The sequence below is a fragment of the Microtus pennsylvanicus genome, chromosome 1 (genome assembly GCF_037038515.1).
Source record: "Microtus pennsylvanicus isolate mMicPen1 chromosome 1, mMicPen1.hap1, whole genome shotgun sequence".
In the NCBI taxonomy this organism is placed as follows: Eukaryota; Metazoa; Chordata; class Mammalia; order Rodentia; family Cricetidae; genus Microtus; species Microtus pennsylvanicus.
The window spans coordinates 145987528-146003490 of record NC_134579.1 but is presented as its reverse complement, the minus strand read 5'-3'; the positions used below and the strand labels follow the sequence as shown (position 1 = coordinate 146003490).

Here is a 15963-nt window from a genome sequence, read left to right as displayed (position 1 = left end):
GTTGAGAGCATTTACTGCTCTCTCAGAAGACCCATGTTCAGTTCCAAGCACCCACATGGCAGCTCACAGTCATTTGTATCTTCCAGTGTCAGGGGACTCTTTACTTTTTTCTGGCTTCCAAAAGTGTCCCACACATGGTGCGCTAAGGTACATGTGGGAAAAACACTTATATCCGCTGGTTTTCTATTACTGAGAGAAGACAACACAATGAAGACAACTTATAAAATACAGAGTTTAATTGAGCCTATTACAATATGCCAGAGGTTTAGAGTCCATGATGGCTGAATGAAGGATTGGCAGCAAGAGCAGAAGCTGAGAGCTCACATCTCAAGTCACAAACAGGAAGCAGAGAGAACAAACTTGGGAATAGACCAAATCTTTTGAAACCTCAAAGCCTGTCCCCAATGACATACTTCCTCCAAGCAAGATCACATCTCCCAAACCTCCCCAAACAGTGCCACAAACTGTTGACAATATATTCAAATGTCAGAGAATAGGGGATACACATCATTTAAACTACCGTAACACACACACACACACACACACACACACACACACACACACACACACACACACACCCCAAAACTATGAGTCAAAATAAATCCCTTTATCTCTAAATTTATTCTGTTAAATATTTTGTTGCAGCAATGAAAAAGCAGCTACTTTCAGAGATTGGTCCCCAGGAGCGGGGTCGTTGCTGCCATTATGCTGTTCACCTGGACTATAGATTGTGGGAAACGTTATGCGGGAGAAACGTTACGTGGGAAACTTTACTCATGTGTGGCTGTGACCCGGCACATCCTGATAATTCTGTAAGCAGAGCTTACTGGACCTTTTTGGCAGGGTTTGAAAGCTGTGAATGCTGAGAAACCTGGGCAGTGGTGACTGGGCTTACGTTTTCAAGTGAAACAGAGAAAAGAGGTAGGGGACTGGAGAGATGATTCAATGGTGAAGAGCTCTTGTCTTACAAAGGACCTACGTTCAGTTTTCAGGCACGTAGTGGTTCACAACCATCTGATATTCCAGTCTTTGGGATCTGATGCCCTCATCTGGTCTCTGTGGGCACTGCAGGCCCATGGTGCAGAGACTACATGCAGACAAAACACACATACACATAAATAAAAATTCTAAAAAGATTGAAGTAGAATAAAAATTACAAACCTTTAAAATGCAGTTAAGTGAATATACTTCGAAAAATGTAGTAAAGAGATGGATAAGGAAAACACCAGAGAAATTTAGAAAGAAAGAAAGAAAAATTTAAAAAGAATCAAAAAAGTAAAGAACTGTTAGCTCAGTTTTTTTTTTTTTTTGAGTCTTCGAAGACTGGAGACTGACAGTTAATTGGGCAGGAGGAAGGACAGTTGAACTTTTCGGCTTTTGTGTGTTGGGTAGTTTACACTTGTTGCTGAGCCTGCATTAGACTTTGTTAGAGACATGACTTGGCTCTAATATTGCCACTTCTTTGTGCCACAGTGCCCTCTACTGGCCAAAATGAGCTTGTGTTGTCTCTGGACTTGGGCAGATTTTCTCACAAGAGAGACTCTGACTGTACCTCCTGGGTTGGGTTGACGTTTGAATAAGGGGACATTTCTTCTGGGCGTGTTGGGAATGTGAGAAGCAATGGCACTGACACCCACATGGTTGGAAGCCCTGTCATCATAATTCCCCAAATTCCTGCAGATGTGGATATACCCGCCGGAGGGATGCAGCAGCAGATATTACAGCTAGACCTTCAGGGTTTTCTACTCTGCAGGCATGTATGGCAGACAAGTGTCTCCAGAGGTTGTTCCACCCACTGACCTCAGGCACAGACCTAGAAAAATAGTTATTCTCATTTGAGGAGATTGTCTGGCCATGAGGAGAAAGGCTTTTCTTATATGCCTTATCTCATATCTAATATACCTATATACCTTATCTTTGGTATTATATACCCTTTCTTATATACTGTATATTGGACACCTTTCCTTATATACTTCAGTCCTTAAACTGAGCTCCTACTACCTGCTGTTTATTTATTGACTTGACAGCATCCAGCCCTCCTGCTCTCTATAACTGTGTCCTAGGTTTCTGTCTCCTCCTATGGCTGTATCAGGCTGAGTCCAGGCTCCTATATTTGTAGTTCTCTGTCTCAGATTCCTGGAGAAGTTCAGTTTTAAACAGCAGATTCACTCTGAAGATGTCACTAGATGCTCCTTGAATTGTATAGAACAACAAAGTAAGATTTCTGCCCACTGCCGACTCATTCACCACAGGGATTACCATCTCATTAAAAATATGCACCTTGTTGCAAGGCCCAAAAGAGCTCGAGGTTTGTCTGGAGTGGAGACTGCCATTTTGGTTTTACCTTGGATGCTTGACATAATTTTGGATGGGGCTTCAGCTTCCTTTTGATACCAAAGAACTGTGAAGCTTGAATTGTGTTCTGCTGGGTTTAATTTTTGTCTATGTATATCTGTATGGAGTGCATGTCTGTGTGCATGTGTGTGGAGAGGACAGAGGACAACAGCAGGTGTCCACTTTGGTCACTCTCAACCTTTTACTTTAAAACAAGGCCTCAGGGAGAGGTTAGTGTTCCTGTTCTCAGCAGTCCCCAGTTGCCTACCGTTGGGGGACCTGTGAAAACTTCCTCTTCTGCATTAGCATGTCTATTGACATTGCTCTTGTTCCACTGCCATTACTAGGAGATAGTCTCACAGTAGATATCCTGGTCCTTTGGTTTTTCTAATCTTCCCATCCCTCTACCACAATGTTCCCTGTTCTATAGATGAAGGAATGTGATGTAGATGTATTCATTGAGGCTGGGATCCCCAGGATTCCTGATGTTTGCATTGTGTCTACTTGTGGGTTTCTGTATTCTGTGATGGTCTCCATTTCCTGTAAATATAGACTTCTTTGACCCTTACAACGTAATTCTATTTTAGTTAAAATGTATATTTTTTATTTATTTTTCTTTTTTTTTGAGAAAAGGAAAAAAAGTATCCGCCTCCTCCCAGTCTCCCATTTCCCTCTCCCTCCTCCCACCCTTCTCCCCCTCCCCCAAACTCCTTCCCCCTCCCTCTCCAGTCCATAGAGCAGTCAGGGTTCCCTGTCCTGTAGAAAGTCCAAGGTCCGCCCCCCTCCGTCCATGTCCAGGAAGGTGAACAACCAAACTGGCTAGGCTCCCACAAGCAGAGTCTCTCACATGACTCAGAGCTCAGCAATTCAGCACTGGAAGTGCAAGTGATCCACTGTTTCTGCCAGGCATTTTTACTATGTAGGCATTGAAGATCTGAACTCTGGCCATCATCTTTCCATAGCAAGTTTAGTCAGGGAGTCCTCTCCTAGTCCTTTGACTTATTTCTCTTCAGTGTTTTGTTCCTTCTTTTCTCCAGTATCTCTCAGTGGTTCTAGCATGACTGTTGTAAATTTAGGAAATTCTTTTCCTTCCTTCCTTCCTTCCTTCCTTCCTTCCTTCCTTCCTTCCTTCCTTCCTTCCTTCCTTTTCTTTTTTTTCTTTTTCTTCTTCTTCTTCCTCTTCCTCTTCCTCTTCCTCTTCTTCTTCTCCTCCTCCTCCTTCTTTTTCTTCTTCTTTCATTCCAAACACAGTTCTCCCTCCTACTCCTGCCCATTCTTTCTCAAACAGAACATTCTATTAAGCAGTGCAAACTCATTACTGTATCTCTTTGTTTTTATGTTACACACAAAAATGGAGTCTCTATTGATTCCCTGTGTATCAGAATCATTGGTAATTTTTACTGGCCTGAAATTGGGGTATATACATAGTAGTTCTAAGATCCAAGTCTATCTCTGCCTTTTTGTAGGTTTTTGACCTTGGATAAAACTTTTCTTTCAAACTTGCTTCAATCCACCAAATGCTGTAGGCTGGATAGCAGCCTTGGTTCTGAGAAAATTGGAAAGGTTTCTCTTTAGCACAAGTGACAATAGCCTTAGGACATAGTAACTATTCAGTTGAGACATAAAGGAATAATGGGTTCTTTCTGATGTCCATCACAGTCTTTCCAGAGGGTGAGGTGCTCTGTCCTTTGATCACAATGTCCTTCAGCATGCATAACAAGGCACTTTTGACCACTCTTCATTCACTATGCACACATTTGTCAGAATTTGCATAACTGCATGAGTATTCAGGGGCATATATGTCTATTTTCTTTTGGAAAAGTTATGACACAGTAAGGAGGATTAGAAGAATGTTCTTCAACAAAGAAGGTAAAAAGCAGCTAACTCCCAACCACTTGCCACACTCTATTGATAAGGGATATGAACCGGAACCTTTCATTACTGGAGATGTGTGTAATACTGGAGATGGACTGTGATAGCTCTGATTGGAGATTGTGTTATGATGGAAAATAGTGAGCAAGAATTAACTAAAATAGCAACAATTTTCCTCCCAAGTTAGGCTCCAAAAATAACTTTTGTCTCTTGGACTGGGATTCTTTGCTTTTTTCACACATGTGAGCTAAGTTGTAACTGGCATTAAGTCAATTATTTCCGAAGGAGAAATGGCATTTCCAATGACTGTGAGAAGATCAGGTGTTCTTTTTTTTCTTTATTTATTTTTAATTAAAATTTTCCACCTCCTCCCTTCCTCCCATTTCCCTCCCCCCTCCCCCTCCCCCTCCAGTCCAAAGAGCAGTCAGGGTTCCCTGCCCTGTGGGAAGTCCAAGGTCCTCCCCGCTCCATCCAGGTCTAGGAAGGTGAGCATCCAAACAAACTATGCTCCCACAAAGCCAGTACACACAGTAGGATCAAAACCCAGTGCCATTGTCCTTGGCTTCTCATAAGCCTTCATTGTCCTTGGCTTCTCAGTCAGCCCTCCTTGTCCAACATGTTCAGAGAGTCTGGTTTGATCACAAGCTTTATCAGTCCTAGTCCAGCTGTCTTTAGTGAGCTCCCATTAGATCAGCCCCACTGTCTCAGTGAATGGGTGCACTCTAAAGATCTTTAACCTGTAAGATCTCGGGGACTCTGGGGTGGAGATGAGCTAGATAGTTCTGCTCAGGATGCTTGAAAGGAACCCATGACTTTTCACTTATTCATGAGACACTTAGTTTTAATGGATGATTTGACTTTTTGGTCCCCAGTTTCTAAGTCTTTGGCCCTAGTGGAATCAAGTACAGGATCCCACATGTGATGAGACTTCTAAGGGTGTATTCAAGAAACACTGCTAGCCTGTGTGTTTCTTAATTGTATCTGATAAGGATATTTGTTATCCATGGCAACATTGGAGGGGCTTTACGGCCATTACATTAGTTTAGTCAAAGTATAAAAAGCCTATGTTTTTGAAACTCATCTTCAGATTCTGTGCCTTTATCAGCATTTCCCCTCATGTTTACATATGGTTACAACAGAAAAAATGTTTGAAAAAAGAATCCCTGATTTCTTTATAGACACTTGGTGGCTAATGACTGTTAATCCCACTTTTTACTATGATTGGGCTTTAAGACCATTTGTTGTTTGTTTTGGATTGTCTTGAAGTACACCAAGTCAGTTGCAATGGAGACATCTACTTCAGTTTTGGTGTTCAATTTTCTAAACATCTCCCTCACTGTTAACCTTCCTCTCTCCATTCCCATCTTTTCCCATCCTCCCTCTCTTTCTCTCTCCTCTTCTTTCTTCTTTCCTGATCCCCAAGGACAAATTATTGTTTAATTATTGCTCTTGAAATCAGACAAGAGTGGGGCTGGAGAGATGGCTCGGTGGTTAAGAGCATTGCTGCTCTTTCAGAGGACCCGGGTTCAATTCCCAGCACCCACATGGCAGCTCACAACTGTCTGTATCTCCTGCTTCAGGGGATCCAACGCTCTCATACAGACATACATGCAGGCAAAACACCAATGTAGATAAAATAAAAGTAAATTATTTTTTTAAAAAAGAAATCAGACAAGAGTTGGATGCAATCTCAAATGCACCCGCGTGGTGCTATGTAGAATAAATACTATTATATCTCCATGTTTAATTTCTAAAGAACCCAGAAGAACACACAGACTACATCTTTTAAAGTTGTAAGATTTTCAAAGATTGGCTTTCATGTTGGAAAAGCCAAAGCTCCCCTACAGGGCAAACAACACTTTCAGAAAGACAGCAAGGAACATTCTAAGATAGATGTTGAATCATTTTATGCCATTTAGGACAAAGGGAATTCACTGTGGAGGAAGTTTGTGTGAGAAGACAGAGTAGGAGGAGCAGAAAGGGAGAGTATAAAGTCAGAGGCAAGGTTTGTTCCTGTGTGTGCCTTCTGCAGACAACTAGAGGTGATGAGACATCTTGTGGGCTGGCTGTTGTTAGCTGTCTACATGTATGGACTGAATGCAGGTGAGGTGGAAAAGAAGGGGTAAGAATTGAAGTAGGAGAACCCAGAGCAAGTAAGGATTGAGAAAGGCTGGAAATCAACAGTCCATGACATCTTTTCAGTACAGGAAGCAGAGGGTGGAGAGCTGTGGATTGAACTATTGTTCGTTCTTTCCCTCCTTGGTTGAGTGAGCACAGAATAGGCGACTTTACAAGTAAGGAAGCCCTAGTTTCAACATCTGTAGAGTGATAAAAATGCCTTCATGAAACAGGGATACTATTACAGGTTGTTTTAAAAATTTTTGCAAAGTCTGTTTTTAAGGAAACAAGTTCTAAAATAAATAGTGTATGGACTTAGAGATTCTTTGCATTAGGATGGTCTATTAATGCCTTCCTAGCTGGCTGTTGACTGACAGTGTCTGTAAGTTTCAAACACACACTACATGGGCTGCCTGTGGGGCAGATTTCAGAGAGACTGGGCTCAGGTTTGGTGGGAGAATTTTCATATTGATTCCTTTTATAAGTCATTTGTAATTTGAACTATATGAATGACATCCTTAGAAGACGAGTAACCTCAATGCAGAACAAGGGGTCTCATCTTATGGTGTAGTTGTGAGGGTTAATAAGGAAGGGCAGAGGAGTTCCCATAGAGTGGCCAGCATCTTGCAGCCGTGTCCACAGGAATGCAGAGTCCTAGAGAAATTTGGACTTGCTGTGCATGGTAGCTTGAAGAGCACAGAGTGTGGGGTACTGTGTCTAATGAAGAGAGAGGCAGAACATTTTGTTGTAGTAGTAGTTTGTTTTGAAGGAGTCTCATGGAGTCCAAATAGATTTCATGCTCACCATGTAGATGAAGATAACCTTAAATTCCTGGTTTCCCAGTTTCTATCTTCTGAGTGCCAAGATTACAGATGAGCGCCACTATCCCTAGTCAGTTTATTTGTTATTGGGACCAAACTCAGGGCTTCTTTGTGAATGCTATGCAAGCACTCAACCAACTGAACCATATCCTCATCTCTTAGAAAGGATTTAGATTCTCGTTACCAGAGATCTAAAGAGGAAGAATCACGCAACGTGGAATGCTTTGACATAGTATCTAAGTAACTCTTGTCTATGACAAGGCAGAGTAGCTGTATTTAAGAAAGGACTGAAAGCAGACAGGTAGAAGAGAGGGGTTGAAGGCTGGAGAGGGAGAATTCAGAGCAAGTAAGGACTGAGAAAGGCTAGAGGTCAAAATGAAAGCATACTGAGTCATGATGTGATATTTACTCTCTTTGACCAAGGGAGTCACATCACTTGCTGTCAGGGCTTTATTTCCCTCCTGTGTTCCATGGAATGATTTTGGCCTACTCCAGGGAAGACATCAAAGGAGTGAGGACTCACATCTGAGTGGATGGAGCTTCCTGGCTTTCCAAAGCTTTCAGTGACATTTCCTGGGCAGATATACAACCCCAGCTTGATAAGATGATAGTCATTCTGAATATGCAGTGCTTTAGAAGGTGGCTTGCATTTTACCAATTATTTTTTTTGTCTTTTAGACTTGATTCCCTATTTACGCCCCCCAGAGGAAGGTAAGAAAGCAACCTCTATCTGGCAGCATCTTAAATGTAAGCTTCCACCCCTCAAAGAGTAAGAGGTGCACACTTTCCTGCCATGGAAACTTTTTCTGACTTAAGAGGATTCCCTGGGTCACATCAGCTAAACAATATTAAAGAACTGACTTGTCACTCAAGAAAGGCACTATGTGCATTTCTGTACTTGATAGTTTATTCTCTTTTCTTTGGCAAATAGTTATTATGCATGTATGGGGTCAACTTTGATGTTTTTATATTGGTTCATATGAGTCATTAAATCAAGGTCATTAAGGTGATTAATAAAACCATCTTTTTACAAATATTATCTAAAATTTTTATCTTTTAAAAATATTGCATTACTTCCCTTTATTTCCTTTCCATTCTCTAACTTCTCCAATGTTCCCTCTATATTACTCTCAAATTCCTGGCCTCCTCTTCTGTAATATATACTTATATATTCTTACATATATAGTCATAGCTTGCGGCATCTGTACAGGGATGCATGCATGTACATGATTTTAGGGCTGACCACTTGGTATTGGATAATCAAGTAGGAGACTCCTCTATGAGAAAAAAAAACTATTTCTCCCACTCTCAACATCCTTTAGTTTCCTACAGTTTTTTGACTAGGGGTGAGGTTCAGTGATATTTTCCCCTTCTGTGTTAGCATGTCCATTATTGTTGTCCTTGCTCAGGTCTTGTTTAGGCAACTATATTGTTGAGCTATCGTGGGCGAAGCTTTCCTTTCATTTCTAGGAGACACAATCTCACAGTAGATTTTCTGGTCCTCTGACTCTTACAATTTTTCTGTTCTTCTTCCCCAATTTTCCCTGGGTCTCCGTGATGAAGCTGTGTTACAGATGTATCCACTGGGAATGGGAACCTCATGATCAGTTGTTCTTTGTTTTTTGACCAGTTATGGTTTTCTGTAATGGTCTCTGTTGCCAAAAGAAGTGTCTTTGATGAAGGGAAGAACTGCACTTATCTGTGGGTATGTGGATAAATATTTAGAATGAGTTACGAATTATGCTGAAAAGATTCAGATTTTTTATAAGAAAAGATAAGCAATGCCAAAACCTTTTCTTCTCTTAAGAACAAGAGAATGTCAGTGGGTCGTCTGTATGGCTCAGTTTATGATATGAGTGAGCTCAGGTCCTTCAGAGTGGAGCAGTGCATATGGAGAAGGCGAAGATGCCATTGTTGCAGACAGGGCAGATAAAATTATAAGTGATGCTAATGCTTGTAGATGGCAGTGGGGGACTGGAGAGATGTTTGGGGATCGCATTAGTAAATCAGAGGAACAGATGATAGGAAAGGTTCCAGACTATGAGCTCTGGAAATGAAATCTCTCACTGCTAACGGACCTCCCACTGAGGAAATCTCTGACACTGTTGGAGATTTGCTGGTATTTTCTGTCACAAACAGGAAAGGTAGCAAGTGACACCAGCTGCAGCTGTTTGCAGGCATTCTGGGAGAGCAGGACCGTGCCTCACTGAAATGAACATTTTAAAATCAAGTTCCAGCTGGGAACGGTGAGGCAGGGGGACTGACATGAGTTAGAGGCCAGTCTTGGCTCCAGATTCTAAGACAGACTAGGTTACAGGAGTGAAATTTTGCTTAAAATTTAAATGAAATACAAAAATTAAAAAGTCAATTCCTGCTAAGCATCTTAGTGAATGCTTTTTATGCTAACACTCAGGAGGCAGAGGCAGGTGGATCTCTGAGTTAAGGGCCAGCCTGGTCTAGATAGCAAGTTGTAGGCCAGCCAAGGTAGGCCTAATGAGAACCTGGAATCAAAGAAACAAAAGATAATACAATAAACCCATTTCCCATCTTGAGCATCTTTTACATTTTGAAATTGTTCTCTTCTCCAGAATTTCCTGTGCAAAACTGTACTTTTCCGTTCATCTATAATGAGGTAGTCTACCACAGCTGCATCTCTGTTCACAGTGACTTTGATTGGTGCTCCCTTGATTATTATTTCCAAGGAAGGTGGAGATACTGCAAAGCATTTGGTGAGAGTCCTATAAAGGTATATATTAGTTATTCAGGACCCGAGAGACAGTGTGTAGAATCTGGAGAAAATGTTTTAGATTTCAGAAAATGGTCTTTCCTACATAAAAAAAAAAAATCATAGAAAAAAAGCTCAATGTTTTTTTCAGCAGGGCTTAATTTGAGGACAGTATTCATAGTTTACCCCTTACCCATCTTTCTATGCAGATCCTCCAATATGTATCTTCCCTTTCCAACTTGGAAAAAAGTCCATTAACGAATGCACCAAGCAAGGCTACATTTTGAATCGGAGTTGGTGTTCATTGACTGACAACTACAACAGAGATAAGAAATGGAAGCAATGCTCTCCTTACAAGTAAGATGACGGGAGAAGGTAGAATGATGTCCTATGAGCTGCGAAAGGAGCAAGACATTAGGATGATAGACGGGGAGTCTTAGATCTCCGTCTCCTCCTGCTATGACTTAGTCAGGGGGCAGTAGACTTTTCCTGTGAAGTATCTCCTGTTGAGTACAGCAGGTTTATCAGAGCGTGTGGTACTGGTCACCAATATTCAGCTCAGCTTTGCAGCACAAACGTGGCCACAAACAGAACAAGTGTACTGGACCATGGGCAAAGCTAATGTTCTGGTGTCTAATGCTGTTTCATGATTATAATGGCACGTGCATTGCTTACCTTTGTCATTGCTGTGACAAAACACATGATGAAAACAACTCAACAAAGGAGGGACGGGTTTTCTTGGGTTCCTGGTTTGAGGGAACACAGCCAGAGGTGGTATGGAAAGAAGGGGTGGTGGGGTAGAACTCGAGTCAGCTGATCGCATTGTATCTGCATTCAGCAGAGACAGATGATAGACAGACAGACAGACAGACAGACAGAGGCTTGTACTCAGTTAGATCACTCCTTTTTTTTCTTTTTCTAGTGACTGAGGCTTCAGTCCAAGAGCTGTTGTTGCCCACATTTAGGTGAGTTTTTACTTCTCAGTTAACCCTTTTCTGACATGCCTGCATGTGTGTTTCCTAGGTGATTCCAAATCCAGTCACATTAGCAATGACTACTAATTAGTCATGTTGTTACACGTGCATTGTTTTCCAGTTTTAAAACTTGTTTTGAGTCACAAAGTCAATATGACATAGATACTCACTGAAACTCTGAAGCAGCACACGGCAAAAGAAACATCAGCGTTCTTTCTGTTCTCCTCCCAGGAACTCCCTTCTTCCACAGGTGCTTGTGCCACCCCATACATCTCCACCGATACATATATCTTTAAGATATAACTGAATCTGCTTTCCTCTTTGTCACCATGGCTTGATCATCACTTAAAACACACTGAGGGGTTTTCCCCTATGAATACATCAATCTCCCTCACTTTCTTGTGTGCATGCTTGTCAAATTTTAAGTGGTTAGAGATTATCCATCACCCATATATGAAGCTTCTGATTAAAACAAAGCTTGTGAACATTGACAGTGATGGATGGATTTTTCAAACAGTGGACAGCATAACTTTATGTCATTATAAAAAACAAGATGTATATTCAGTTTTTATTCAGCTGGTATTTAAAATTTTTATTTAAATATTTTATGCAATAGGTTTTGATTGTATTGCCCCCTCTTTTTCCAGAACCTCCTTATCAATATTCGGCTACTTCTTTACCTTATATTCTCTCTCTCCATTTCTCAAACACACACACACACACACACACACACACACACACACACACACACACACACATATATATATATACACATGCACACATGTGTATGTACACATCTCCATCCCTCAAAAGCCATTACAATGAAGATTATGTGTAGCCTTCTGAAGCCATTGGTATTATGCCAAATGGACTCATGCTATTCTAATCTCCTATCAAAGAGGAGACAAGACTGTTTAATAGCAGGGGATACAAATGAGACATTGACATTGGGAGGGTGGAGAACCAAGATATTCATTCTAACATGTTTCCTTCTCTTCAGTTTTTAGGTAAGCTGTGTGCTTTTGAAGAGACAGAAGTTACAGATTCATTGGTTGCTTCTCTAGCTACAATTCTCTGTCATTAAGGAGTATTATGATAATAAATGTCTATGCTCTTGTCTATCTGGATATCCTGCTTCTGGAAAAAATGTCAAAGCATACATTTGTTGTGTGAGAGAGTTTTCCTGAGGAGACAATACATACAGACACACACAGACACACAGACACACAGACACACAGACACACAGACACACACACACACACACACACACACACACACACACACACACACACACCTACTTACTCCAGATTCAGAACTCACAAAAAATTAAAGTAATGATAACACCAAAGTCCAACCTGGTGAACTTATTAATTTTTATTGTGACTACTAAGATGAGTATGGGTAAGGGGTTACTTACAAGAGCAAGGATTCACCCCTGCCCCCAAATCAGCTGTATCACAGAAAAGCACACCTTAACAGTGATGACAACTCATGGAACCTGCACCTTGAATCTTCCTGCCCAACTTGTAACTCTAGTGGGTTCAAGAATGTCCTCTCAGTAGTTTTGCTGGACATATTATTGTCTCTAGCAGTTTTTAAATCCTTGATAAAGCTGTAAAAGGACTTTAACAAACCTTACAAATTTCCACCTTTTGAGACGTGTGACATTTTGTTTACCTCCAGGGTCTTCTGAGCCTCCCCTTCTTCCTGGAAGGAGAGTTTGAGGAAAACACTATACAACAAAATAGGTGATTCACATTGTTACACAGTCAATACCATCCCCCAGTAGCAGTGGGACACACACAAGTCTTCAAGAAGAGTAGTGTAAAATGAAACAAACAGACCAAAAGATAGGGAGAGATGGAAAATAGAACCAGCAAGAACAGGTTGTGTAGCAGCCAACTCAGTGGGTAAAGTGTATGCTGGACAGGCATGAGAACCTAAGTTTAGATCCCAGAACCTGCATAAGAGCAGGCATGAGAAACATTCCTGTAATCTCAGCACTGCTTGGGAGTGGGAATGGAAGCAACAGATCCTAGTGGCTTGCTGGCCAGCCAGCCTACCTCTAATGGTGAGTTTCAAGTTCAGCAACAGATGCTGCCTCAAAAACAAAGTGGAGAGAAACAGTGAGAAATATTCAAAATCAACCTCTGGCATTCACACATGTATACAAACTCAAGTGCATCTGATCCCTGTGAACACATGTGTATCTAACACACACAAACACAAAGGTAGGAGAGATTGAGACACAGCTATCCCAATACATGCATAAAACAAAAGAGATAAGAGGCAATGAATCATTATAACATTTCCAGGAGTTCACAGTTCCTCATTCAATTCTGGAAATCAAAGGTAATAAAAAGGCTAAAATACAAGATAAAGCTATTAACTACTCCAGGGCCTCATGTTCCAGAGTAGTTGACCAACATATAATAGGATCCACAGCTGTGTGTGTGTGTGTGTGTGCGCGTGTGTGTGCGCGCGCGTGCATGCTTTTATTTGGTTAAAGTTTATTGTTTGCTTTTCCTTTTCATTTTTGGATATTATTTTATTTTGTTTTCTTGGTTTTAGGGGCTTTAATCATTATATTGGGTTTTTATGTTTTATTTTGAGAAAGAACTTAAAGTTGAGTGGATGGGGAGAGGGTATGGAAGGACTTCAGGGCAGGGAAAAATAATCAAAATATATTTAAATTAAAAAATATTTAAATAAAACATAGAAATAAAGTTTAAAAATAAATTATAATATGTTTAAGTTATGGGAGAAAATTTAAAGCACAGAAACTCAGTTGGTAAAAAAAGTGGAAGTGAGACTAGAAAGAAGTGAGGATGGGGAAAGTTGATCTTAACAATTTATTGAGAGGAAAACACTCTGGTAAACTACAAAGAGGGGTAGAGGTATACTATGTATCCAAAAAACAACAATAAAAGTTGTTTAACTGTTCATCATAAAGAAATGCTAAATATTTGAAAAGATGGATATGTTTGAATTGCTTTAAACAGTACAAGATGTATGTATGCATGAACACATCAGATGGTACACCATACATATGTTGAATCATCATGCTTATGTGTCATTTAAAAATGGATTAAAGATCCCAATATCAATCTGAACACACTGAACCTGACAGAAGAGAAAGTGGGAAATAGTCTACAACATATGGGCACAGGAGACCACTTCCTTCATATAACCCCTGTAGCACAGACAATAAGGGCAACATTGAATAAATGGGACCTCCTAAAACTGAGAAGCTTCTGTAAAGCAAAGGACACTGCCATTAAGACAAAAAGGCAACCTACTGATTGGGAGAAGATCTTCACCAACCCCACAACAAACAAAGGTCTGATCTCCAAAATATATAAAGAACTCAAGAAACTAAACTTTAAAATGCTAATTAACCCAATTAAAAATGGGGTACTGATCTGAACAGAGAATTCTCAACTGAAGAAGTTCAAATGGCCAAAAGACACTTAAGGTCATGCTCAACCTCCTTAGTGATCAGGGAAATGCAAATCAAAACAACTTTGAGATACCATCTTACACCTGTCAGAATGGCTAAAATCAAAAACACCAATGATAGCCTTTGCTGGAGAGGATGTGGAGTAAGGGGAACACTAATCCATTGCTGGTGGGAATGCAAACTTGTGCAACCACTTTGGAAATCAGTGTGGTGGTTTCTCAGGAAATTCAAGATCAACCTACCCCAGGATCTAGCAATACCACTCTTGGGAATATACCCAAGAGATGCCCTATCATACTACAAAAGAATTTGTTCAACTATGTTAATAGCAGCATTATTTGTAATAGCCAGAACCTGGAAACAACCTAGATGCCCCTCAATGGAAGAATGGATAAAAGAAAGTGTGGGATATATATGCATTAGAGTATACTCAGCAGTAAAAAAACAATGACATCTTGAATTTTGTATGCAAATGGATGGAAATAGAGAACACTCTCCTGAGTGAGGTAACCTAGACCCAAAAAGATGAATATGGTATGCACTCACTCATTACTGGATTCTAGCCACAAATAAAGGACATTGAGCCTATAATTCATGTTCCTAGAGAAGCTAAATAGGAAGGTGTACCCCCTCCCTACCCCCAAAAAACACATAGTTATCCTCCTGGATATTGGAAGTATACAAGATTTACAGGCAAAAATTGAGAGCTTAGGGTTGGGGGTCGGACGGGGGTAAGGGGAGATGAAGAGAAAGAAGTGAGAAGGGGACGATGGGGAGAGTTTGGGGGAATAGGACAGTTGGGATGGAGAAGGAGTGGATATGGGAGCAGGGAAGTATATATCTTAATTAAGGGAGCCATTTGAAGGTTGGCAAGAGACTTGAGTCTATAGGGGTTCCCAGGTGTCCAAGGAGATGTCCGCAGCTTGTTCCTTGAGCAGCCGAGGAGAGAGTGCCTGAAATGGCCCTATACTATAGCCACTCTGATGAAAATCTTGCATATCACCATAGAACCTTCATCTGGCGATGGATGGAGATAGACACAGAGACCCACAATGGAGCACTGGACTGAGCTCCCAAGGTCCAGATGAGGAGCAGAAGGAGAGAGAACATGAGAAAGGAAGTCAGGGCAGCGAGGGGTGCGCCCATCCACTGTGATGGTGGGGCCGATCTAATGGGAACTCACCAAGGCCAGCTGGACTGGGACTGGTGGAGCATGTGATCAAACTGTACTCTCTGAACGTGGCTGACATGGAGGGCTGACTGAGAAGCCAAGGACAAAGGCACTGGGTTTTGATTCTACTCCATGTGGGAACCTAGTCTGGATGTTCACCTTCCTAGACCTGGATGGAGGGGGGAGGACCTTGGACTTCCCACAGGGCAGGGAACCCTGACTGCTCTTTGGACTGGAGAGGGAGGGAGATGATGATTGTGGGAGGGGGAGGGAAATGGGAGGAGGTGAAAATTTGTAATAATAATAATAATGATAATAAAAAGAAAAAAGATCAAAATAAAAAATGAAAAGATTAGCAATAATATAGAAGACTCAAGTGGATAGATGAAGCAAGAAGCCCAATTACTTGTCTAAAGAAGAAAGTTAACAATATGGTTGAGATGACCAAACCTTTAGAGGAAACATCCAATAGCATGAAGTTGAGGCTA

General features: G+C 41.0%; 1 protein-coding gene across 1 annotated transcript; it reads left to right on the top strand.

Moving 5' to 3' along the window:
- Nucleotides 1-647: 647 nt before the first annotated feature.
- On the top strand, nt 648-10231 carry LOC142856006 (binder of sperm protein homolog 2-like). Its single transcript, XM_075982764.1, has 5 exons — nt 648-730; nt 6239-6309; nt 7824-7856; nt 9734-9874; nt 10080-10231. Exons 1-5 carry the CDS (start codon nt 648-650, stop codon nt 10229-10231), a joined length of 480 nt encoding a protein of 159 aa, XP_075838879.1.
- The last annotated feature ends 5732 nt before the right edge of the window (nt 10232-15963 follow it).

Excerpts from the sequence above, each read along its gene's own strand:
- LOC142856006 (XM_075982764.1), top strand. The coding sequence starts at position 648 with ATGAAAAAGCAGCTACTTTCAGAGATTGGTCCCCAGGAGCGGGGTCGT. Across the intron at positions 6,310-7,823 it reads CATGTATGGACTGAATGCAG|ACTTGATTCCCTATTTACGC; the intron begins GTGAGGTGGAAA and ends TTTGTCTTTTAG. Across the intron at positions 9,875-10,079 it reads GAGATACTGCAAAGCATTTG|ATCCTCCAATATGTATCTTC; the intron begins GTGAGAGTCCTA and ends CTTTCTATGCAG.